Below are 26,951 nucleotides of genomic sequence, written 5' to 3' on the forward strand. Positions count from 1 at the left end.
ACGACAATGACGGTGAGAGACCGACGTCTGTCAATTTACATTTACTTATGAACTGAAGTACATAAGGTCGGTTTAAATTATATGTTGACTTGGAGTGCATTAAAACTTTTGGTGACTATGGCTTCAAAATGTCAAATAAGCAATACACACATTTTTAAAAGACAGAAATGAGTTTGAATAGTAGATCTGTACGACTTTTACAGGTGATGCACTGGCATCATTCAAGTCACCATAAAGTTACTTATTCATACTGAAATCAGCTAAATATAGCCAACCACATGCTGGATGATTTGTTTGTGTCACTGAGCTGTGAAAACACATTCTAGATTGTAGTTGAGAGTGTGGTGTTTGCGTTGTTGTTGTGTTATGTGTTTAATATCACTATATACCTTTAGACCAAAGCCGTCCCTAGAGTGTTCTCAGTGGCACTCAGACTATAACCTGTATAGTTACACTTCTGGATAGAGCACATGCTGTATTTCTGTGTCTTTGATTCATTGTTTTTGTTTTTGTTTTTTTCCCTGAATTACTATTGATTTCTGTATTTTTATAGTTGAAATTACTAGTGATAGATGTTCTGTGGTTTTTCTTGTAGTTTGCATTATTGTGAACTGTTTTACGGACTGTGACAAGGTTGAAACTTGAGCCGTAATTTCGTTGTTTGTTGCCAAGTGTTTTCAAGTTGTCGTTTTTTTTTTTTTTTTCCCTGTGACTTCTTCTGTTCTCGAATATATTTTAGCATCGTGTTTTTTGCTTCATGTCAATCAGTGGCTTTCACGGTTTACATAGTTCGCATGGAGAACAATCACAGATATTACTTAACGCACGGATCAAGAAATCATTTTCGGGCAATTACGACTTCGAGCTAATTCTAAAAGAAACCGAGATGAAAGTGTGTTTTAACAATCTATTTCGAAACAGAACCAAAGCATGAACAATAATTTTAAAAAAATAACTGAATTCAAAAGTCACAGTTTAATAGCATCCAGGACAGTATTAAAAATAAAACAATTTTTGATATTGTCGCATAAATAATGATAATAAAATAAAAAAATACAGAAAAACATACAAGCCTATTTTTTTAATGAGATACACAATACATAAATATCTCACAATACCTAGTTTCCCATTCAGGTTCATAAACAACAAAAGCAGAGCTAAAACCACAATTTCAACTTTTAATACAACTGTTTATATATAAGATCTTCCAATGCAAGTAGAGAAACAGCTCACCAATTATAATTGAATATTTTTTCCAACTGGTGGATTTATTTAGGATTCCAAGATATTGAGCAGTAACTCTGGCCAGTTGAGTTTTTATGGTTTTGTTTTGTTTAACAACGTGACCGCAGATTTAATATTCCCTGGGTGTGACGTGATTTGCAAAAATGTCTTCTGCCACAAGTAGTTCTGTACTCTCAAAGCACTTTAAGGAGTTCGTCTGTGTTCAAAGACTGTCCAGCTGAATGTGATGCTTCAAACCCATTGTAATGGCCAAACTGCGTGATGTGTGCACATCTTTGTAAGCTTCTAAGTTCATGATGTTTTGTGCGAACCTGTGATTAATCTGTTTTCAATAAACCACTTAACCATTCGGTTTAGTGACTTGTGTTATGTTCTGAAGTTAAGAAAATGAACAATAAATGGGTGACCTTATAATAAAAGTTAATCAAAGAAATGTTTTAGGACAGTCAAAGTGTTTATTTTTAAAGCACTTTTCTTTCCAAATTGTTGCTGTAATGTGAGAAGCAAACTAATTACTCATTAGTTTTTATAGTATATAGGCTACTTGTATACCGGATATTTATGGTATTTTCCCTGATGTTACATTAAAAAAAATACTGTTTGCAGTATTTAACACAGTAATTCAAATAAGTTTTTAAAAACTAAGAATTTGGGGGAAATGTGCTTAAATGTTAAAAAAAGTCACAAAGCAAAAATTCTTGGTATAAAAAATACTTTTTTTCTCAAATGCAGGCGTAATATAACCTGGATATGTTTTTTTTTCTCGATATTCACCCAAACACACAACATCAATAATTTATTTGTTTTTTTTTTTTGTTTTTTTTACCCTGTCGCAGAGCGTTGTGCTTTAAAGCTGTTCTCCGTCCCTCGAACGGCGACACAATCTCTGCATTAGATTTTCGTAATACGAACCTATGAGCTGACGTCTGAGTTCAGTTCACTGTAACATGCAGATCATGCTGTGTGTGCTTTTGAAGCATTTTTAGGAGAGTACATGACGTCAGGTCTGTGGATGGATCAGAGGGTATGATTCTCATAAGTGAGGGGCCTGAACAACTGCAAACTATGAGAAGTTTCGCTCACAGCACAACGTGTTCCACATATCCCATCTCCCTTGGCGCTGCAGACGGGCCTGTGAGTGCTGCTTTGTTATGCTGATTCTTCATTACCGATGGTTCTGTGGGTAGACTTCAAGCCCCTCATTTCCCAGGGTGCTTTGGCAGCAGAGTCGACCGTGCTATGATTTCAGCTCCGTTGGCGGCTTCATTCAGCGAGCATGGAGACAAACGATGCTGAAATAAGCCCGTTCTGTCTGGCTGTCCCTCGATGTAGCCGTGCTGAAAGGGAGATATTACTGGCTCTGGTTAAAGTCATTAAAATGAAGGATGTTAAAATCAATTAAATAAAGGGGCCGGAAATAATAAAGGAAGTAATGTTATGTTATCAAGGGCTTTGCGTCCGTAATGAAAAGGGAATGATGTGAACACAAAAGATGTGGGACGTGTTTAAAATAAGATGCAAAGCGGGAACTAGTTCACTTTAAAAGCTCTTTCCTGCATGCTAGGTTTTTCTCCGTGAATCTACATTTTTATCTTTTGAAGGGCCTTCCAGAGGCTATTTTTCCTGTAGAAGAATCTGCAGGATATTAGACAAGCCCACTGGAGACGTATGGGCGTCTCTGTGACTCAGATATGGAGGCAGAGCAGAATAAAACATGGACCCTGGGAGCTTTGCTCTGATCACTTCCATCTGCTCCCATGGGATCATGGGATTCATCTGCACACACAGCATGAGTCTGTCAAAGGCTAACAAGAACCCTGCAGCTTCCTCATCAAAACCATCTTCAAGAGTCTTTCATGCCAATGGTAAAACAATAGAAAATTTAGTGGAATGTTAAACAAGGAAGCGCAAGAGAATATGCATTTTTATGTCATGGATTCCCTCTGGATTTATTTTTAAATACTGATTTTGAACTTTAGAGTAAAAATAAAATAAAACGGTAGACTGGAGTTACAGAATGAATTAAAAAGTTACTGAAGTGAATACAAAAAAAATAGATTTTTACGTTCTTATCGGTGTTATTGCTAACCAAAACATAAAACGTTTAAATCTTTTTTGGTAACTGAAATAAAGCATTTAAAAATATTAACTTAGTTAGTGAATGAGATAAAAATAACTCCATAATGAGATGAAATAATTCCAAAAGATGAAGTACTACAATAGAAATAAATGAATGCTATATACAGTAAGTATAAGTATTCTAAATCTATTACAAGCAGACAAGAACATAGCTTGCAATTAAACTAAAATTTAAATAGAAACTAAAAACATAAGATTCAAATTATTAAGAAATACTATAGTAGTATGCTGAAATAACACGGATACTTCTGTAACAATTTGTTAGCAACTTACATTTAAAATGTACAGAACGGTTTTATAACCTCTGAGGTGTGACAATGTAATTTATGAACAAAATGGTAAAGTTTCTAATAATAATTTCAACTACTCAGCTTTCTTCCCCTTATACATCACCTACTAATAATATATCAGGCATTCCCAAAGGGATCCATTGCAAATTAGCTGTCCAGCTTGGCCTTAAAACTCATGTCATGACGTCACAATTCTGCTTTTGCGTGGCTTTCTGGAATGCTTGAAACCGATTGGTCGATCTCACCATTCTGCTACTGAACTGTACATGCGACCGTCCTCCCAGGACATGAATTTTCCAGCTTCATGTCTTTCAATCTCCGTTCTTTAATTCTTATACTCACCCACCAATCAGCATCCTCCTCTCCGAGCACCACCAGAACCTCACCCTCGTTGAAGGTGAGCTCATCGTGATGATCCGCCACGCAGTCGTACATGGCCTTGACGCGCTTCAGCTTCGACTTCATCTGAACACGAAAACAAGAAGTTGCAAAACTGTTTCATGCGGCTTCTAAGCGATATAGATTTTTAATAATTTGTGATGGGAGACCACAAGTACGAGGAAAATGTCAAGCAACGCCTGCATCACTCGATGTCTTTCCAACAGCCGAAGACAAACGAAATAAAATAACATTCCTCCAGCCCCTGCTGCTCAGACCGGCAGTAATTCCCATGTGAATACAGACTGGTTTAAGCTGGTTTGGTGCTGGTAAATTGATTGATGTGAAACAGCTGGGAAAGGTGAAGTTAGAAACAAAGCGCACAAGAACTGGAGTAACTGGTGCTTAGAAAACTACTGTAACACAGTGAGCATAAAAGACTATGACAAAAACATTACACTAACATACGGACCCAAATTACACAATTACTGTAAATCTAAAAAAAAAAAATGAAATACCCAAGTGATCTGTGTATTTGAGCTATGAAAGAACAAATATTTATCTCTCCAGTCCAGGCATTGCTCGTGGTTTCTGTTCTCACCAGAGTTTTCCTGGGCAGGGGGTGAGGAGCTGTGTGGCAGGAGGACGTGGAGCTGCCGTTAGCCTCCAGGCTGAAGGAGCGCGGGGAGGTGGGGGACAGGGCCGGGGCATGCCGCCCGCCGCTGCTGATAGATTGTGGGGTTTGATACAGAAAGTGAGACGAGCTGCACTCCCCATCTGCTCGAAAGCCCGCTGAGAGAGATTACAGCCACGACACAAAAACCATGAGCCGTGATAAGCTAAACAACTTCACAGGAGACAATATAGTGGAAAGATAACTAGACAGTTAAGGAATTACCTCGTTCTGGTAGCTCAGATAAGGAGTTGAGAGTGGACAACGTGTATTTGGGAGAACCTGAGCTGAAATAGAAATGTGTCACAATATACAGTACTGTATTGCATTGTACTGTATTATATAATCAGTGCAGTTTACTGTAAAAGTGTAATCATGGGTGTCTATATACTATAAGACATGTATACTATATATATATATATATATATATATATATATATATATAACAGTAAATACAGTGTTTTAAACTTTCTGTATATTTTAAACTTTCTGTTCATCCACAAAATCAAACAAAAGTCACAGTTAAGCAGCACAATTGTTTTCAACATTAATAATAGGATTCTTAAGCGGCAGTAAGCAAATTAAATTAAATCCAGCCATTATAACTTTTTAGAAAAATCCTACTAACTTTAAACATTTGAATGGTAGTATATATATATATATATATATATATATATATATATATATATATATATATATATATATATATATATACATATACATATATATATTAAAATTAATATTTATTATAATTAATTGGCTTTATCTAACGTCCTAGCCAATTAATTTATTCTGTTGCTTTTTTTAAGCCAAATTTTACTCACAGTTGGCACCTTAACTAAATAATTAAATTTGCCTGCTAATGCTTTTACTTCGAAACACAGTGAGAAAAACACATAATTTGTGACCCCAAATGCACTTACACACACTTCTGGAAAGGTGAGTCTGGACACTTGAAGCTCCTCGGGCCAGCAGGTACTCCATAATCTGTATAAAAAAACATACTTATTTAGCTTGTAAACATGACAAGAAAATATGCGTTCAGGGTTTTCACACCTATTGACCAGTGAATGAGAACCACCTGGCAGGTTTGTGACGTACCTGCTGATCCCTGCCGTGAAGCGTGGGGGCTGGGGGCATCTGAGGCGGGCTCAGAATAGGTGCGCTTGTGACGGATGATAAGAGGGGGAGGAGGGGTTCGTTTCTTACTGCTGCTCACTTCATGGGACGTCCAGCCATCAGGTGAGCTCATAGGAGGGGGAGGAGGGGGGATGTTTGGAGCTGGAAAGGACACGAGGAGAGTAAACAAGACTGTAGAAGACAAGAACAGAAAGAAGAAGAGAAGTTTTCACCTCTGACTCGAGGTGGCAGTGGCGGTGCGGGCGATGAAGGGGGTGGCGGAGGGGGACTGTCGAGGCTGCGTGTCTGAGAGTTGGGACTGGCGTACACCTCCCTCCGGTTCTCTCCACGGGCCATTGCCAGCCTCCGGCCCACGTTGAACAACCCCCCTCCGCCGCTTCCTCCTCCACCAGAGTGAGAGGCAGAGCTACTGTGATACAAGCTGAAAGGCCGTCCTAAGCGCTCCTTCTTCACCGGGCCCATCTACAAAAATGGAGGTTTCACCTTAGACAATGAATTGCATGATACACAAAACAAATAGACTTATTTATGTTGTTACCTTGTCATCTAGGTCATCGTCGCTCTCATAAAGGTCGTCTTGCCGCAGTCTCCACTCATACTCCACGTGCACGTGCATGTTGAATTGGTTGTTCTGTGATTGGTGGATCTGAACACGGCACATCATTACAGACAATTTTTTGACCAATTCCTTTCCATGACCTCTAGGTGTTTGTAATAAGTGTAAACATGTTTTTAAAGAAGATTAGAGTTTGTAGAGATTGCTGGTATTACTGCTGCAGTATTAGTGTAATCTATATCTGTAAGCCAAAAAAAGAAAGTTTGTAACAGGCTGTTTTGGTCACCACTGACTTGAAAACCACTACAAAAAACTATGGAAGTCAGTGGTGATAAATATAGCCTGCTTACATCCTTCCTTAAAATATCTTCCTTTCCTGTATGAAGAAATTCACACAGGGTTGGAACTACTTGAGGGTGAGTCAATAATGGTGAACTATTCCTTTAAGACTGGTTAAATGATCACAAATAATACTTTTATTCAGCAAAGATACATTAAATAAAAACTGACAGTATAGACATGTAAAATTTAACAGAAGATTTCTATTTTAAATAAAATATTTTTGTTTTAATTCCATTTACAGAATCCTGAAGAGAGAACTAGAAGAAAATTCAGCACTGATAAAAACAAATGTTTCTTGAGCATTCATTCAGAATATGAAAATTATTTTTGAAAAATCGAGAGTCAGTGAAGACTGGAGTAATGGCTGCTGAAAATTCAGATTTGCCATTTCGTGAAAAAATTAAATATAAATAAAAATATAAGAACATATAAAGCAGTTTTTATTGTAATTATATTAGTTATGTTTTACTGTATTCTTGATCTAATGAATAAGCACAAGAAGCTTCACAAAACAATATCTAACAAAGTATTGTATATTTTTCTAGCTATAACACTTATAGCTAGTTATATTATAAAATATATTACCTTACATTGTAATTTCCAGGCATAGAAATTTCACAAAACTATTACAATTCTTATGCAATTAATAAATGTTACGATGTAAATATACTCTTTTTAATCATGCTATCACTTAAAAGAAATCCTTTAATCACAAGCATCTGAAAAGCTACTGAAATACACCGATCCCTGCTTATAGAAAATACCACGACCTAGATATAGCTGAATTGTACAGCGCTTTTGAACATTTGGTTCAACAAAAGTGAAATACACAGGTTACACCCACATGAATACCCTAGTAATAAAGACTTGCTTTAACAAGTTCCAGCTGAAAAGCCCTTTGACTCACCAGCTCCTCGCACAGCGTGTGCTTCAATCTGCGAGCCACGTCCAGCCCCGTCTCTCCGTTATCATTCTCTATCACAGAACAGCAATTTTCATCAGCACAATTATCATCCTGCTCTGTAAATCAACTCCTGACGAAACAGAGCCAAGCCAGCCGTCAAAAGAACGCGATGAGCATACGACGCTGACAAAACCCTATATACTATAGAAACAAGTCTCGAATATTTTTGATGTTAAAAACCTTCCCCTATTAAAAGATGCAACTTCAAATTAAAAACTGTACAAATAAACAAACACGTCATTAAGCTTAAACAACTCAACAAAAATGTCTTTGTGGTTTTAGAGTCACTCACTGATATGAGTGTTGGCCTTGGCTCTGAGCAGAAGTTTAAGGCACTCGGTTTTATTGTGCTGACAGCAGTAATGCAAAGCAGTGTTCCCCTTCACAGTCTGAGCGTCCAGATTATTACTGAAACAGGAAACAAGAGGAAAAGGCAGTTATGATGAAGATAATCTACATGTGAATCTGCTCAAGGCCACTTTCAGAATAACAATGGCTTTTTTTTCTAACCGACCAGTTGTGGAACAAGAAGTCAGCCACATGAAGTGAAGTCCTGTCAGACAATAGGACGGCTAGGTGTAGTGCAGTTTCCCCTTTTCCTATCAAAATATAATACGCAATTGTAAGCAAAATAGAAGTAGCCAAGATCTACAGTTAGGTAATGCACTCATCTAAGGGACCTCTCGTCTCGTTCCAAACCTGTATGACTTTCTTTCTTTTGAGGAATGTAAAATAAGATATTTTGAAAGTTTAGTTTGCAATTAAAGAGTACAGGTGGCCATTGACTTCCAGTGTATGGACAAAAATACAGTGGAAGTCAATGGTAACAGAACTGTTTGGTTACCAGCGTTCTTCGAGATATCTCTTTTTTTAAGTTCTGCAGAAGACACAGGTTTGGAACGATACTGAGTACAGTTGGACTGTCTTTTCTAAGCAGGAGGCTTATATCTGCTGACCTGTAGGGGACATGGCAGTGGCAGGCTGAAGTCCATTCTCTCAGCGTAAAGCTGTAAGAGGCTGAAGACATCCCGACTGTGCACAGCGTCCTGCAGGTATTTGCGCTTCGTTTCGGGTGAGCCGCCGCTACGCTGTGCAAACTGCCACTCCATATACTTTAAGAGAATGAAATCCTTTCGTATGGCCCTGAAAACAACACAAATTATTATAACAGGTTTATTGGTTATCAAAAATGGCAGAGGAATTAACAGGTGTCCAATTTGTAATATCTCAGCCATGTCTACTAGAGCATTACAAGCCACAGATGGCAGGAGACAACATAACTGGAGCTCTCATTAATGCAAATCTCCTCTCTTTTCAGGTTACAACGTTGGGCAGATGTGGGTTGAAACACTACAGAGACTGCCATTAGGACAAAATCCAGCCCTGAGCTCTGAGACAGACACCAGCAGATAACAGCTGTGAGAGCTCTTAAAGGGGCCACGCTTTAATAGCGCGCCTGAAGTCAACTCAGTTATGTTAATCAAAAATCGAAATATTCTTCAACAAAAAACACCTGTTATTTATGTCACGTGACCAACTTGCACCCTCGCTTTGATCCTCAAAACTGCATGTTATTTTTGCTCCTGTACCTTTTAGTATTACAACTACTGCTAGGCCAGAAAGATTTTATTTTCTTGAAAGAATTATTTTTTTTACAAAAAATATGTTTAAAAAAAAAACGTACATACATTTAGAAAAGATATGTTACAAAAAGATATCTATTTTTCGAATAATTGCTGTATATCTTCACAGTTTATTAAGAAATGTTTCTATTATCAGCATATTAGAATGATTTCTGATATGGATGTGAAGCGAACAATGGAGTGAACTAAGCATGTCCTCTTAACATGTTATTTCAGGGCTCTGTGCAACAATCTAATAATAGCGCTGTTCATTAATGGGCGGCTAGTGAGAGTAGTGAAAACAACCATATATCCTAAATCAAACTGTTCGGTTTGATGGTTAAAGTAATTTGGATGTTCCTCAGCTTTTAAATGATTTCATGAATGATCAATTTAAAACAAATTTAAAAGCTTTGCACCATCTGCAGACAGGTTAATTGTGTACAGACGAGTTAAGGCCGGCCCAGTCGGGAATAGTGCTCTTTTGCAGGGAAAAAATCAAATAAATTGAGCGGTACGAATACTTTGGGAAACGCTAAAGACACAGGGTGCTATGGACACACAGAGACCATTTGGCTGCCATTTGAAGAGCTATTACAGAGCTGCTCATCACTCACATGTCACTCTCTGCTGACGGCTTCACAGAGGGACTGGGAAGATTGGCCTCCACAATTTCATTAAAACCCGAATTCCCCACGTTTCTTGCCAACTAAGGAGCAAAAGAGAGAGAAAGAACCATAAATCTGCGGGATAATAACAAATTGCTGATATTGTCATACTGTGAAAAACTCTCTCTCTATACATGGATGCGTTAAAGATGACAACCTGCTACAGTAAACAGCGCATAAATAAATTTTCCTCATCTGTTGGGCACTGTAGATCCTCACCAGCAATTCTGAAGTGCCCAGTTTGTCCAGAGAAAGTGACTGAATGCGTGAATAATGTACACCCATTTCCCGATGTATCCCTGAGCACTCAATGCATGTGAGGATTCCCAGGTTTATAGAGATCCAAGACGGATCTGAAAGGAAAGAATATAAGATAAACATATTATCAGCTGCCTGACAGTCAGAAACTGGGGTTAAAAAAGGGCTAAGTAACTGTAAATACAACCTGCTTGACAAAATAAGCCATTTTATATCCCTCGTGTTTTTTGCATTGAAGTACAACTTATTTACACAGTACAAATAAAGACTGACTTCCATAGTAGAAAAAAATACTGCAAAAAAAAAGATATGAATAAAATAAAATATATATTTTTAAATATCTTCCTTTGTGAACAAAGACATTCATACAGGTTTGGAACTACTTGAGGGTGAGTAAATGATGACCGAATGAACAAATTTTCTTTTTTGGGTGAACTATTCATTTAAAGATAAATGAAAACAACAACAAAATCAATAAAAACTACAATAACACCCCTAGTGAAAAGTAATATATTTAAAATACATTTATTTTGTATATAATCTATTATTTACTGAAAGATAACTCCAGATTTACTGATATAACCTTTATAATTAAATATTACTTTGCATATTACTTATGCACAATGCACTTTTCTTAACATTGTAAAGTCTAAAATGTGTTTTAATGTCACTTTTGATAAGGATTGTATGATCTCTGAATAATATCAAACTTTAAATGCAAAGTACATAAATTTAAAAATATATTTGTAGTATGCTTGGCATGAAATAAATACATTTCAAACTAAAATAACAATTAAAACTGAAAATCTAAAACGAAAAAGTTAATTCAAAATATTATAATTAGTATGATTATAACACTGACCAAGTTTAAAAGCGCTCCAGTAGTATTCAGTGACACATGCTCTTGCTTTTTGCAAAGGAGAAAGGTGCAGCCGAGGAAAATCTGAACTCTCCAGCCAAAACATTAGCAATTCTTAGAGGAAATGTGCCAATAAATCCTTCAGGCCGTTCGCTCATGTTCACTCACTGGATTGTAATTTAATTAAACATGATTTATGCGTAGGCCTTGGAAAAAAACAGCATGAGCAGAGCACCAGCTCAAGGTGTTAGACGGGGCCCATTTCTAAAGCAGCTGTTTGCTTAAACTGCTTAGTTTCTGTTTCTAAACCTGTTTTATTCCAACTGCGCTGCTGAAACAAACACAAAGAACTCCTATCATATAAGCACTGTCTGTAAGAATTGTTAGTTTCCCTTGACTTTAGACGTTTGTAGCTAAAAGATGACCGAACTCACTTTTAACCTGCATTTCATTTTTACAGTCTTCTGGAACTAAAACACTAACAAAGTTATAACCACTGTACTAAACAAAATATTTAAGACTGGGGAAACTAAAATGGTATTCTGAATTATTACACTATTCATGTAAAATGGTAGCGCAATACTTCACGTGCATGTCCAAAAACATTTGTGTTACTGCAAACATTTTATTTTTGCACCTGGAGCCCCACAGTCACAGCAAACGTTGTTTCCAGGCAAGCGGCGAATATCCTCAGTAATGGCTCGTGTCAGATCCTCAACGCTGTTTTCCCCACTCGGCTTCCTCTCATCCAGAGCCACATTTAGAGCTTCCTGCTTACTGTTTGTAAGCACAGATATCCACCTGATATTTTTAGAATGGTGCAAAAACAAATATAACCATTAGAGGGCGATAAGAAACTTCAGATCGAAATAACATCAGTATTTCCGGGTGGCACCATGCGTGAAAAAGTCATTTGTGACTAATAATGATCCTGCTTTAAGAGGTTACATCAGAGTTCATCAGCAGTTAATGAGAAGACGCCCTCGGTCACAGCTTGGGGGATTTTTGTAAGCAGTGCAAGGCTTTGGGCAATTCTATTTAGTGAATAAATTTGTTTGTAAAAAAAAAAAAAAATGTGACTATCAATAATCTTTTGACTCGCTCCTCTTCAGCTCTGACATTTAGCTTGGGCTGTGATCTGACATGGGAGGCACTTCAATCATTGTACAGACAGCCGCATCAGAGAAAGAAATGTTACATATTTTTCTTTCTCTCCAAGAAAGGAGGCTCTGTTACGTTGTCAAGATGGAAAGGTCAGCTTGGGAGAGGTGTGTGTGTGTGCAAGCTGAAAATGATACAAGCTCTTTCCTATCTGACGCCGTCCACACATTCTCATCTGACAGTCACATGGGTAGACTGAGACTCAGACAGATCAGTGTCTGGCAGACTAAAAGCATTTCTCTTTAAAGAGACCATGAAATCAGTGAGTCTGTAAGCTCTGAGATCATCTTTATACAAGCGTGTTTATTAAGCAGTGATAAAGCTAATTACACAAGCGTTCAAAAGCTTGGGCTTGGTATAATTTTATATATTAAAAAGTCTCTTTTTTATTCACTCTTATTCGCTTGTTCAAACGTGTTCAAATTTATAATGTTTTCTTTTTAAACTTACGTTTTAAAATTAATTTATTGATGCAATATTTGTTTGCACGTATTTCTTCTCCAATACATGTAAGTGTAATTCCATAAACATCTATTTCTACAATTTTCTTTTTCTGAAACATTGTAAAAGTCTTTGCTGTCCTTTTTTGCTCGGTCTAATGTGTCATTCTTCAATAAAAACATTAATGCCTATTCAACACAGAATTGTAGTGAAATGCAATGTTTTTCTCAAAAAAAAAAAATAGGATTATGTCCAACCAGATGCGAATCAGAATGATGATACTTTCTCTTGCATCCAACTAGAAAGTATTAAATCATAGTTCACAGCCAGGATGTTAACTAAACCCTGTTGAAAATTCTAAAAAAAAGCATCAAGCTCTTCAAAATTTTGGTAACACTTTATTTTATGGTGTCCTTGTTACACGTTATTCGTACTAATGACATTAAAATATGCATGATTGCATCCAAGTAACCCTAAGCCAAAGACTAACCATATAGTAACTATATGTAGTTAATTACTCAATATTTAAAAGTATAATTAAATTTAAGAGCAATGCATTATTTAAAATATCCCTGTATTAATTGATGATGTGCATAGTTATAGATAAACGTAGTATGAAAAAAATAGTGTGTTGCTTTATATTGCTTGGATTTATGTGTAATTATGATAAAATAGACTTATCCAGGTAAATAAATGCTTGAGTGGGTTCTCTGAGGCTGAAATATTAACACACCAAAGAGGGCCATTTGGGTAACATTTGTCGCTGCGAATAAACAATTCTTTCTTTTTTGAGCGCTCACAATTTCTGAATACTTACGCCACACAATCAGATTCATCATCAGCCAGAAAATGGTAGGTGCGATTATCTAAAAAAACAAAAAAACAACAATCCTCGTTATTCCTTGCAAATTCACAATTCCTCCTCAGCTGGCACCAGCTAACGTGTAATCAGCAAACAATCAGGAGAGATAAAACAGGTTTGAGGTCTTTTGTTAAAATACAAGTGGCAGGAAGGAACTATTTGTGTTCGAGTGTAAATACAGAATTTAAACAGTGCCCTGTTTTCAGAAAAACCTGCCTTTAGTTCAAGGACTCCAGTATTATATAGCAACATATGCCACGATAGTTACATAACATAATAATGGCACTAGAGACCTGAGGCCAGAATAATGCATGGATGCATGCAGATACAATTAAGCAGTTCTCTTCACCAAAAATATCCTGAGGCTGGTACGCTTCGGCTTGACGTGAAGATCCTGAAATCTACCTTCGATGGGGTTTATTTTCTATTATAACCACATGGGACCGAGCTCTCGTTTGAGGAATGCTGAGGGAATGAATGGTTAACTCACGTGAGATGAGGTCAAAGCATTTCTTGTCTTCCAGACTTGGTTTGACTTGGCAGGTGAGGAGGTTGAGTTTAGCTGGTGATTTATTAGGCTGCAACAAACACATAGCACTTCATCACTAACGTATCTCAACTAATCGTGACATTAATTTACACCTCGTTTGTACTGTGTATCAGCACAGGTTTCAGCTGGAGATATCCACACAACTAAACATCACAGAAGCATAAAATGTAAAATATGAGATAAAATATAAATAGTTGAATATTCATATATTGTAAATAAAATAAGCAAATAATAATCGTAATTAATAAATAAAGAAACATAAAGATTATAAGATATGTCGTGATGTGAGACAAAAACTGAAGTAATCAGTTTTCAGATTTTTATTTTTTAATTTTTGAGCAAAAGAGACTTCATATACATTATGCATCTTATAACACCAAACTTTAGTGTAGCAGTGAACTGTAGTGTAACAAAATTTTAATATCAGTGTGTCCAGTGTGTCATATTCATAAGATTTTACAAAATTAAAAAAGGAAAGATTTACACATTACAATACTACAATACTAGGTGTAAAACGCCATTTTAAGGCGAGTTGTTCGATATCATATTCATGCAACAAAAATTTCCTAATAGGTCTGCATAGACCTTACAGACATTTCTGATAGAAATATGTCACTTTCATTTTGCAAACTAAAAACCCAAAGGGTGCTTTACTAATGGCTATACCACGGCGGCATAACCCGCACTGTAGAGCTGAACATCCTATATCTAGGATGCATTCGCATTTTATCACAGAATCCAGCAGAAGAATAAATGCTTTCTGCTGGATTTACCGAGAGCGATGTGAATACTCACAGTTCCATGAGCGATGGTAAGATAGCAGTTCTGCACGGTACATTTCCTCTTCTGCCACATCTTCCTCAACCTATTAGAGAAATGAGATTACGGCACAGAATCCACATCACATTCTCCTCAATCAACACAAAGCTATATAGTAAATGCAGAAACAGATACGTGTGGAAATTCCCAGCACAGCGTGTCCTACAGCACATGAATAATTTGAAACGAAGGGCTACCAGAGCGCTTCAGAAAGGATCTATCAGCGAAATCTTAATGAATGACTGGATTATACTTCACGTTTGAAGAATGCAGGATCCGGGAACGGGACTCTGATAATATCACAACCGTTTGCTACAACATTCGTTCATTTACCCATCACTCCTCTTGTAGAGGTAGCCTGATTTCTCTGTGCCATATTGCTTGTTGCCTTGAAGCTGATGCATGCTGTACACAGTCTGTCTGCTCAGAGAATCCTGAACAAAAGAAACATAAACGGGAATGTTATGGTTTATATGTGGCGCCCAAAAAGCTTTGTTGATGTTCATAGCCTCTATGAATGGGAATTGCACAAAAAACGCTTAAAGGGATAGGTAGTGTATCATTTTATTTCTTTTTTGTTCTTGTGAACACAAATGTTCCTTCTTCTCATTTTAGTAGAATGAACGTTTGAAGGAAACCATGGACTTTCAGCTACGAAAATGATAAAGGCCGATAAAATCAGTCCATGTAACTAGGTCGCAGGTCACTTTTATTTAATAGAAAATAGCAGCTTGAACATTGTGTGAAACACATTCTTTTGTATTTCACGGAAAAAGGAATGTCATAAAGGCTTAGAATGAAATGAGGGGGATTAAATGATGACTCGAGTTTCTTTTTTAGCTGACGTAGCTGAACCTGAAACCCAAACTACTCGAGCTTAGGAGAAAGTCACACAAACTTCACATCATTCATGCAGAGAGGTGCTAACACGAAAGGAAGTACCAGCTCACACTTATGATGAAGAGACGATACGTGCAAGAAATGCGAAGCAGATAAATGTCATTCATCTTTTAACTCATGTCATTTATGAACTAAACAAAAAAAAAGAGGAATATTTTGGGTTAAATAATACAAGGACACCATTTCAAAACATACCTGAAATTATGTAATTGTTACTAAAAATAATAAAAATAATAAACAAAATAATTAAAAAAAAAATGTATTAACAGTTCTAGAATTACAATAGACATCTACAGCGAAAATTTCACATGCTACATTATTTCAGCTACAGTGGGAAACATGAGGTGACAGAACATGCAGAACAATCACATGCTAATTTAAAAAAAAGTCTCAACTTACTCTCCTAGACTGCTATTTTGTCAGTGAGGCATTTAGAAAAACAATTATATTAATAGCTGCCCTTCACATTCCAGTCAATTTTATTATTACTTTTTTAATTATTGTAGAAGATGATCGACAATAACAAATATACATTGATCCCCATCCACCATAATCCCATTAAATACTTGAATAGGACTAACAAATTACTCCTTAAGACCCTGTCTATTTATTACCCTGACAAATAATATATACCACCATGCACAGCAACATAAAATGTTATTGATTTTCCTGGAGTGAATCAATAGTGGTGGGTGAACTCTGAGACAGGAAAAACATAGAGCACAGCAGTGGCTTACACATAGCGCAGTCCTATACAATGCACAACAGAGTCCAGTTTTTTGTACTAGACACTGGGAAATAGTCCTTGTGACAACTTGCCCCAGTCTCCACTTTACATACAAGCCTTCAGCTACAGTAAACCTCACAATGCAAGATCATAGACAAAGAAAGGATTAGAAAAACCTGTTCAAAATCTGGAAATTGAAAAGCTGCGAGTGTAATAAGGAAAAGCACGCATGAGAAATGTGTGCAAATTCCAAAGCAAGAAAAATGTGTGTGCCAGTGGCGCGGGAATGAGGTGCAAACAGTGTCATTCTTTACCTCCTTGAATTCGGGCTGCAGAGCCGGTCTGAGCTGATCTCTGAGAGAACAGAGCTGTCTCTTCTCATCTTCCTGCTTATGTTTGATCTATATAAACACACACACACACACACACACACACACGCTTAAATTCCTCCAAACACATCCTCTCCTCCTTGTACATTGCTTCAGCTGTGTTTTTATATGTGTAATTACTTAGGCTTTGGGTAAGACAATGGCCCTTTCATTAAGTTGTCTGTCACTCACAACTTCACTGCAGCTGAAAGAAGCCGTCTGCTTTATCAGCCATAAATGTACTGTTACCAGCTGCTTACAGTGCTGATTTTTCTCCGATTGTGTCGGTGTGACATAGAGCGGCGGAGGCTGGTAACCTTGATGCGCCGTGCTCGAAGCAAACAAAAGCCGCTCTGTTGTGGTTCTCCACAGTCTACAGTGAGAATCTGGGATGTTCACTAAAAGCATCCACATTTTTACCATCATTAAAATGTGGTTCTGGTTCTGTTTTTAGCAGTGTTCATTTAGTATTATTCATATATATTATTATTAGCGCTGTCAAAAGATTAACTGCATGCAAAATAAAAGTTTTTCTTTACATAATATGTGTTTGTACTGTGTTCATTACTTACATATTAAAGCACACACATTCAGTATTTATTTTGAAAGTTTTTACATGAAAATGCATTTATATATTTATTTTCTTTGATTTATATATATATATATATATATATATATATATATATATATATATATATATATATAATATAAAAACAGCATATTTTTCTTAAATATATACATACATGTGTTGGTATTTATATATTCATAATAAATGTACACAGTATACACAAATATATTATGTAAAGAAAAACTTGGATGATTTTGGATGTGATTTACTATATTATTTATTTATGTTTTTAATTAGCTTTTATTTCATTATTGTAATTGTGTTTCAAGAATTGTTAAGAAGTTTTTCATGTAATATTTTTTTTTATCTGGGCTTTATTTTAACTGACAAAATGTTGTTAGTTAACAAAACATAAAAAGAAATTTTGGATGCTTGTCAATCAGCAGGAGATCAGCAGGTTAACCAGATAAAACCAGACCAACAGTCCAACTATACCAATAAAAATAGTTTTTTTTTAGCCGGATGAAACTTTATATCTAAGATTCTGGCCTTGTTAAGTAAAAACCACTAATACTTCAACGTGAGTCACTTGGCCAGCTCTGTAACATCAGTGTGGGTGTACACATATTGAGATGATCGACTGAACTATTTTTAGCCTACAAACTATTGATCTGGGCTGACTATACAAAGCGCGTAGGGAGGTGAAAGAGATGAAGAACATTGAGAATGCACTGTGTTAGCTCGAGGGATGATGGGATGCCATAAAGATGCAGAACGATTGCCCAAAAGTCATTGGCTGCTCAGCATGAGTAATCGACTCACTTGGATTGACATATATTTGTCTGAGAATGAAAAAAGGATGTAAAGGATACCCAGTACTTTTCAATTTTCAACCTTGCTTTTGAGATGGAATACATAGAAATATTTCATTAAATATAATTCATGAAAATATTAATAATAATACACTGGGGGATCTATATTATAGCATGGATTAAGTGATTTGGGCCGATGTCGTGCTCATCCTGAGCTTCATTGCTGTAAAGTGAGATGTGTTCTGAATACCGATTAGCCGCTCCACCACATGACCATGCCTCCAATAAACACACACACACACACAGAGCTCATCCTGTTTGCCTGAATGGATTTGGAGTATATAGTGCCTAATCTATCAAATTGCTTGACAGATAATATACAGGTTATCTGTCTGTATTATTTAAAGCTAGTTTGAATTCAACACTTGTTATGCATTCTGACCTTTTCTCAAGCAAGCCGTTACTCCTTAAATGATAAACGCTTTGCATTTACATTCAGAATGTCAGTTTAGTATAATTATGTTACATTTAAAAGCTAAAGAGCTGTCAAGTGGTAAAAATATCTCAGTCGCATTGTGCTATAAGATAAGAGCTAAAAGGATGGAATTAGGGGGGTAATACTAATAATAATATAATAATAAGAAAAAATATAATTAGTAATGTTGTTGAAATTAGTAATATCAATATTCAACAATAAAAATAAAAAGCGGAAGAACAAAAGTAATGACGATAACAATAATCTGACAATATACTTTTAGAATTTTTAATATATATATTATTATTTAAAAAAATTATATTAAATCATATATTATACAATTTATTTTTGATTTTATAACTGTTATTATGTTTATATTTGGAATAATACAAGTATAAAAAGTATATAATAATTTGAATGACAAGAACAAATACACAATTATTATTTATATGGCAATATATTTAGCAGTGGTAGCGGTATTTTCTCTTTCCTTTCATGCAGCATAACAGTGCAGTTTGGATAAACCTGTCACCACTTATTTGAGGTTTGGGCATTTTGTGTATACAGTCTTTGGCAAAACAAAAGCATGAATGAAAACGGGAAGAAAAAAAACACCATAGGGCTGTTCGACCTTATTTCTTAAGTGTGATTGCAAACAGTCATCCGTCCGTTCAATAAATTAAGAACAAATTTGTTTAAGCAACAAACATGGGCAGGATCACTCACAGCACTCAGCTGTCCCGTAAGAGCATCAATGTACTGCTTGAGTTTTTCCGTTGCAGCCAGACATTCCTGAAAGAAACTGACAGGAGAGAGAAATTTTAATTCCAAGTCCTATAAAAAAAAAGAAGTGTAAATTGTCAAGGAATCTCTATTCCTCTCTCACGCTTTTTTCATAGGTTTCGCGCTCTCTCAAATTCCAGTCACACTCAAAACAGCGTGACAGACTGGAGCGTGGAGGGAAGCGACTATAAAGCAGGGCAATCAGTCACAGCACACACACATTTTACACTGATGGGGATGGTGCCAAGCCGGCACAGGTGTGCTGCCCATCCCACACATTTCTCTTCACACGCATGACTTTATTCATTTTGCTATGGTATGCTTCATGTCAATGGACAGATCTATTGTTAGGGACTGAATATTTTGCTTTACAGGGTTTTTTTTTCAAAAGAATTGTTATAAGAATGGTTATAAATCCACGACTTACTTGCATTGAGAGTAGTAGTGTTTGATGAGGTTCTGTAGCAGGTCTACTCCTTTCTTGGTTTTAATTTCATTTACTTTGATGAGGTACTGTTTATGAAGAAAAACAAATACCATTTAATGAAATTATTACATCTATTAAACGATAATATATATTAACTTGATGTAAGCTTTTTACACTGTTAAAAGTAAAATTACAAATAAATCCTTTTTTTATTCATCAAAGAACCCGGAAAAACAGCATCATGGTATCCACAAAAATATAAAGCAGACCAACTTTTTTCAGCATCGATAATGATAAGAAATCTTTCCTGAGCACCATGTTTTTTAATAAATGCAGCATTGGTGGAGAGTTCTTTCATAAACATTTAAAATATTATAAAAATATAACTTTTTTAAAATATAGTGTACATTAACTTTCAGCCAGTGACTGTTTAGGGCAGGGGTTGGCGGTATGCCCAAAATCTTACATAACGATAGGAGTCATTTTATTTCAAGGTAACAATATACATCACTATATAGTTTTTTAGTTTTGTTTGTTTTTTGTTACCAATTTTACCATAGAAAATTAATAATTCCTATATAAAAATGTTTTAAACTAAATGCACCAAAAAATGTTACAAACATTGTGTAAAGTAATCAAATGTTATTATGTAATGTTATTGCCATTTTAAATGTTATTGTAATCACGATAGAAAACATAGTTCAAAATCTCTACCAGTTAGTTGTGTCTACCAGTATCACCCAGGCCTATTTTAGTCTTACATATGCCAACTATAATTAAAACAATTATTATAAGAACAATTTGGTAACTCAAAAACGTATTCATAATGTAGCACTTAGTGTTTATTATTGTTTAATTTTGAAAGCAACAATGTCTTATTAAAATTTTTCTACGCACTACAAATTGGACCCTCATATCTGCCACGCTAGGCATGAAAAGATCAGAAAAAGTTTTCGCAACTCATACATTTATATATAGACGAGCTGTTCACACCATAAATCAAACAACATCTGTCATGTTCCTCTATTGTAGTTACACAAACATGAGCGGATCTTACTTCACACATCTGTAGCTGGAACATCCTGCGCTCTTTCTCCATCTCTTCTGCAATCTCTCCTCCGCTCACCTCTGTGCGCACCATACCGTACTGCTTCGCCAGTTCCCTCTTCTCTTTCTCGATTTTAGTGCTGAAGGGGACAGAAATCATATGACAGTGCGGTGAGTTCCACTTTATAGTGTAGTACTGCATAACGCACAAATACAGTACTCATTTGATTTGTGGAAACAAAATGCAAAAAGTATTGTAAGAGAAGTGAAGCGAGAAAATGAAGAACAGAAATTAAAAGCAGCAAAATAACGATACAGGAAGTATTACGGTAAACGGATTTATGGTAACAAAAAAGTTTAGCAAATTAGAATACCATGGAATTCCAATTTTTGATGTACTGACGTCATGAAGCTAAAACTATACACTAAACAACCCTGGCTTTAAAAAAAGTGTGACTAAATATGAGAAAGAGAACAAGTGATGCTACAGACAATATGTAACATACGAGGCACAAAGAATATAAATCCTACACAGTTTCTAAAATAGGTTGTTGTTTGACACACACACACAAACACACACACACACACACACACACACACCAACAAACACAGACTGTCGTGACAGAGACCAGTGATAAAATGTTTTCTTGTTCTCTTGCTTATTTTGAGGCTTTTGCAATATCTCTTATCTAATGAATCAAAATAAAGCACCGCTCAGTGGGTGTCAGAACAAAACAAAACACTGGAACAAATGGCTGGAATAAGCCTAGTTTAAAAACAGCGTTGTAAAAAGCACTCACAATTTATTCTCATAATCTCTCCACGCCTTGTCAAAAGGCTTTTTCAGGTCCTGACAAGATGAAAAGAAGGTGTTAGAGTCAGACTTTCATCATCTTACAGTAAAAAACGAGATCCTCAAGACAGACAGAGAAGAATTAAAAGAAGTCTGTCTTATCTTCTGTCTCCTTACCATCTGCTCGCACTAAACACTGTGCTTATGGTAATGATCTATGTAATAGATTTCTACTAGAACATGCCTTGTTGCCTTCTGGGAAAATATCCTGCACACTTCATCTATATTTGCATCATTTAGGAACACTAACGAGGCAAATATAAGTACAGAAAGTTGGTATTAACATTGTCATTTAATTTCTTGTGAATACCACAGTACACAAAGATGGTAATTATTTGCTATAATGGTATACAGTGGGGTACTATAAAAAATGTCCAACATTTAATATCACAAAAATACGTGTGACCTAGCACAAAAATGTACATTTTTGAACCTATGAATTTCTTCTCATTTTTTTAAGTTTATGCTTTAAGCGTATTATACGTTTTTGACTAATATGTCCTTAAATGAATATAGATCTACATCTACACAAGGAAAACATCACTTCAAGTGCATCGCTTGTACTGTAGATTTCAACTTACACCTTTGACCTCTTTCAGATCCCCTTTTACCAGCGAGTCCAGGAAGAAGTTGACGTTGTGCAACATGCTCTTCAACTGATAAAAACAGAAACATTAAAATGAAAAATGTGAGCTGGCAAAACCCATTTATACCCAGTTTATGTCAGCATATGCTTGCCAACAAGCACATTAAACATATTTTCACTTTAAAAATCTATTTAACGTGAATGCGCCTGGAAGGGATAAGGAGCTGCGGACAGAGAGCTGAGACAACCTTTGGCGAGGAAGCTGAGTTGTCTGCAGATAAGGCCTATCTTGTAAGTCCAAACCGTGACTAATACTAAAAACACTCTATGGGATTATGCAGAAGCCACAGAAAGCCCTCCTGGAGCTCCATGTGTCTCACCAAGTTCTTCATTGGCGTCAGCAGTTCTTTGGAGAATTCTGCAAACTTATTAAACGCAGAGGCCACTTCCTGTTCTCCATTGTTGCGGAAATTCACGGCCAACTTCTCCATGGAATTGATGTATGCCTCCAAATGTGATACGTGGTCTGGAAGAAGATCAGCAGCAGAAATTCAGAAAACTGTGAAAATATAACTGAGAAATCATGGGGATTTGGCTAAAAGCACATGACGCTAAAAAACAGATAGAGATGTTGACGTGTTTGGGTCTCATAGGGGGCATCTGCCTTCTACTTCATTAATATTCATGGATATCTGAGCTGGAGGAAATGTTTTGCATACGCTGTCAATCTCTCTAATGAATTAATACAGATTCAAAGACTAAATGAATGCTGCTTACAGTCTAATGTGCATGAACTTCAAAAAACAACTATGGTGTAGTAAAGACGTTTGTAGCAAAATACATCAAATAGATTCAACGTAATTTCATGTTACCTTGGCCAGAGATGTGCTTTGCTTTGGCTGCTTTCTTCATTTTCTGCAAGATTGTACGGTCAGAGTCCAAGGCCTGTTAAAAAAAGAAAAAATAAGGATTTCACCAACCTTAAATTTTTACATTTACATTTAACATTTATACATCTAAGAAACACCAGTCTTTTTGTTAATCAGGATTAGTGAATATGTTAATTTTAACATATTTATATGCTTTTTAACTCGAGCATGACACTAGCACTGGTGAGGTCATGGGTCATGAAGTCCCTGAATATATATATATATATATATATGTTCAGTAAAATTTTATACTAATTAATACTTTTATCTGGTAAAAAATGTTTACATTGTATTTTATCAAATGTTATTTAAAATGGCACAAAAATGTCTATTTCAAATGAATGTTGTTCTTTTGAACATACCTATTCATCAAATAATTAAAATGTTATTTTATTAAATTGTTATTAAGAAGAAATCTTGTTGAAGAGCAAATCATACAGAATATTACAATGATTTCTGAGGTCTCGTGTGGCAGTGAAGACTACAGGATTTTATGCTAAAATTTGACCTTTGCCATGACAGGAATTAATTACCCTTTAAACTAGATCACAATAGAAAACAGTAATTTTACATTTTAAGAATATTTCACGATATTACTATTTTACTGTATTTTTGAATTACATTTAGTCTTCTTTCAAAAGCATTAAAAGATTTTACCAACCCCAAACATTGATACGTTACCTTAAATCCAGTGTAAGTCAATTTGCATAAAAGCTTCTGCCAAATGCATAAATGTATTTTCATTCCAGACCACTTCAATTAGTTTAAACTGTGTTGAAATACACATAAACACAAGGAAACACACACACACACATACAGAGACACAAACAGAACTCCAAATGGCTCCTTACAGAAACACATTTCCTGTTTCAAAAACAACAATTACATGCAATCGTGAAATGATTATGAAATAATGAAATACCCAAAGAGCATGCCCTGGACAGCTGAAATTAGACCTGCTACACTTTCTATACTAAAATATAATCTAGCTACATGAATAATGCAACAATTGAGTTACTATAAGACAGCAACTAGAGCATAAAGTCGTGTCACTAAATAAGCAAGAGCAAACAAGGAAAAATTAATTAACAGCTTCATAGTTCTTTGTTTACAGCCTGCCATCTGAGAGCATGATACATTACTCAGTGTGGTTCAGAATAGTAAACTGTGGCGAAATCTTCAACAGTTTGGTTCATTTAAAATATTTCCACCCACCACAAAAGTGTACGGCCCATGTTGTACAATAAGAGATCGTGTGTAGCTCTATAAACAAGATTCCAGACTTTATTTCATAGTGTCACAATACCCCTGAGTTTGACAGTCTAGCTTCTTCATGTCTGTAATGGGAAACAGTATTTCCTGTGGATGTCTGTCCCAATTATCCCTCCCTTCATTCAGGATAAACAGTTTGTTCCTTAGGGTGGAGAACGAAGCCCTGCCGAACTGTAACACTTTCCTATAGCTCATATCCCATCAGCATTGCCGTAAACAGGTCTTTATTTAATAAAATTTTTTACAAAAGCCAAATCTCCAAAGTCTTATTATACACTAAAGGAAGGTTTGGTTTATGACTTGAGGGAGTCCCAGAATGCCTTTGGCAAAATTTGTTTGCTCCTGTTAAGAAAAAAGAGAGAGAGCAGCTGCAATGTTTTTTTAATGGGCCTCTGAAGATCAAACTGAAAAGTCAGTCATCGACAACAGTACATTTAACAGACAGTGTAACGCAGCGCTTGTTCCAGGTCAAAAGCATGGCGAAATGTAAATCAACTCAGCCGTGCTTTTACTATCACACCAATATCACAAATCAATGCGAGGAGGCACAACAAAGCGCATGAGGCCGTAATACACTTTGACATTTTTCAAAGTCATAGTTATGTGAGCGTTATGAGTGTTTACTTCTGAGTGTTCTGAGTGTTTTAACACGCTGTGTGTTCTAGGCCGTTGTTAGATGGCCACATTCACAGAGGAGATGAATTTGGGTATTTGGGTTTTTAAAGTGAAACAGAAATTGTGGTCTTTCATACTGTGACATACACTTCTATACTAAAATATAAGTCTATCCATCGGTTGTTCAAATGTTGGTGATGCATTGAAAAGTGGAAGATTTTTGTGCTAAGGTTGTTAGAACATTAAATACCTGATAAATTTGTAAGAACATTCCATTAATGTTACTGGAAGAACGTTTGTTTATAATTTTGCAAGAACATTAACCAAAACTATGAGAACATTGCCTGTTAGCATGACACATTGCAACCATTAAAGATGACGATGTAAATAGGAATGCAAAAGTGTAAGTCAAATACTGATTCTTTACTGTCATTATGAATTACAATGAGACAACATTAGAGCAGCCTACAAATTAAGTGCAAAATACAATTATTTTCAATTATACTTTATACTATTTGATTCAACAACTTTATACCAGAAAAACCAAACCAAACAGTTAAATGAATTAACGTCCATTTGAAAAGATATCGCAGATGTGATATATGGTGTGAATACTGCAGCAACACATTGTCCAGTTCCCAGCTATTGCAGTTGTGTAGAAAAAGAAGTGGGGTATTTAATGGGCTGGGCTCAGATTGGAAGAATGTTCGTTCATCAGTCTCACTGCTCAGGGACGGAGGCTCCAGGCCAGTCTGGAGGAACATGTGCTGGGTGCCACCAGCTCACAGGATGATATGCAGTAGACAGTGGAGATAATGAGACAGTAGACATGGGTGTCGATCCTAAACATTGAGTGCTTTCACAACATTCATGTCCATCGCACTGTTTATTTGAGGTGTGTTAAGAGTAAGAGAACATTTTCAAAAACTCTACAAAATAACTAAGCAGATCTATGTTCTCCTTAGCCTTGAAATCAACTTCCTTTTTAAAAAAAATCTCTCAGTTTCTATGGAGACTTCTTCCTGTTTCAAAACAGAGGACCTCTGATTCTGACACTCATGTCTTATCTTGCTGTTTTTATTCTCTAAGGAAACAGGCTTGTCAAATGGCAGCATAAAAGGATTATAAGCAATTAATATTCATTGGTGTCACACATGATAGTGTGAAGAGGAAAATGTAATTCACTGTTATTAGTTCAGAGAGTCTGTAATGAACTCCTCAAACAGCACGATTGAGAAACACTTTGAGTGTGATTTGAAATCATCTGACTTGGCAACCAACACTTATCCCTTATCTTTGGGGATCCTAAAATGAAAACGCTGGCATTAATTACTCACTCTCAAACTTGTATGATTCTTATATTCTGCGGGAAACAAAATGAGAAACTTACTGTAGAAGCTTCCACGCTGACATGTTTTTATATGCTTTATGTTGTTCGTACGTTCTTTTTGTAGCTTTTTATTTTTCTTCGACTAAGCCAGTCCAACCTGCAATTCACATATATTTTACGAGGTTGGCTCACTCGTACAAATTCATGATTTTTGTTGCCGATCCGATTCAGTTTCTTTCGAATCGTACAAAAATCGCACAAGTGATGTCGTACGAATTCGTACAAATTAGCC

General features: G+C 36.0%; 1 protein-coding gene across 1 annotated transcript in view; it reads right to left on the reverse strand.

The window, feature by feature from the left end:
* Positions 1 to 2,508: 2,508 nt before the first annotated feature.
* The window catches only part of LOC122332696 (arf-GAP with SH3 domain, ANK repeat and PH domain-containing protein 1-like), a 29,640-nt gene continuing 5,197 nt past the window's right edge, over positions 2,509 to 26,951 (reverse strand). The window contains 29 exon segments of the mRNA XM_043230071.1: positions 2,509 to 2,540; positions 2,543 to 2,582; positions 4,017 to 4,139; positions 4,654 to 4,844; positions 4,951 to 5,012; positions 5,649 to 5,712; positions 5,827 to 6,006; positions 6,078 to 6,327; positions 6,404 to 6,511; positions 7,671 to 7,738; positions 8,020 to 8,135; positions 8,242 to 8,326; positions 8,680 to 8,870; positions 9,967 to 10,058; positions 10,237 to 10,370; positions 11,772 to 11,935; positions 13,554 to 13,602; positions 14,089 to 14,176; positions 14,944 to 15,013; positions 15,301 to 15,401; positions 16,267 to 16,278; positions 16,909 to 16,995; positions 19,544 to 19,619; positions 20,028 to 20,113; positions 21,085 to 21,214; positions 21,875 to 21,924; positions 22,509 to 22,583; positions 22,894 to 23,039; positions 23,386 to 23,458. Of these exon segments, the coding sequence (XP_043086006.1) occupies positions 2,509 to 2,540; positions 2,543 to 2,582; positions 4,017 to 4,139; positions 4,654 to 4,844; positions 4,951 to 5,012; positions 5,649 to 5,712; positions 5,827 to 6,006; positions 6,078 to 6,327; positions 6,404 to 6,511; positions 7,671 to 7,738; positions 8,020 to 8,135; positions 8,242 to 8,326; positions 8,680 to 8,870; positions 9,967 to 10,058; positions 10,237 to 10,370; positions 11,772 to 11,935; positions 13,554 to 13,602; positions 14,089 to 14,176; positions 14,944 to 15,013; positions 15,301 to 15,401; positions 16,267 to 16,278; positions 16,909 to 16,995; positions 19,544 to 19,619; positions 20,028 to 20,113; positions 21,085 to 21,214; positions 21,875 to 21,924; positions 22,509 to 22,583; positions 22,894 to 23,039; positions 23,386 to 23,458 (2,943 nt within the window).

The sequence above is a fragment of the Puntigrus tetrazona genome, unplaced genomic scaffold (assembly GCF_018831695.1).
Source record: "Puntigrus tetrazona isolate hp1 unplaced genomic scaffold, ASM1883169v1 S000000144, whole genome shotgun sequence".
NCBI lineage: Eukaryota > Metazoa > Chordata > Actinopteri > Cypriniformes > Cyprinidae > Puntigrus > Puntigrus tetrazona.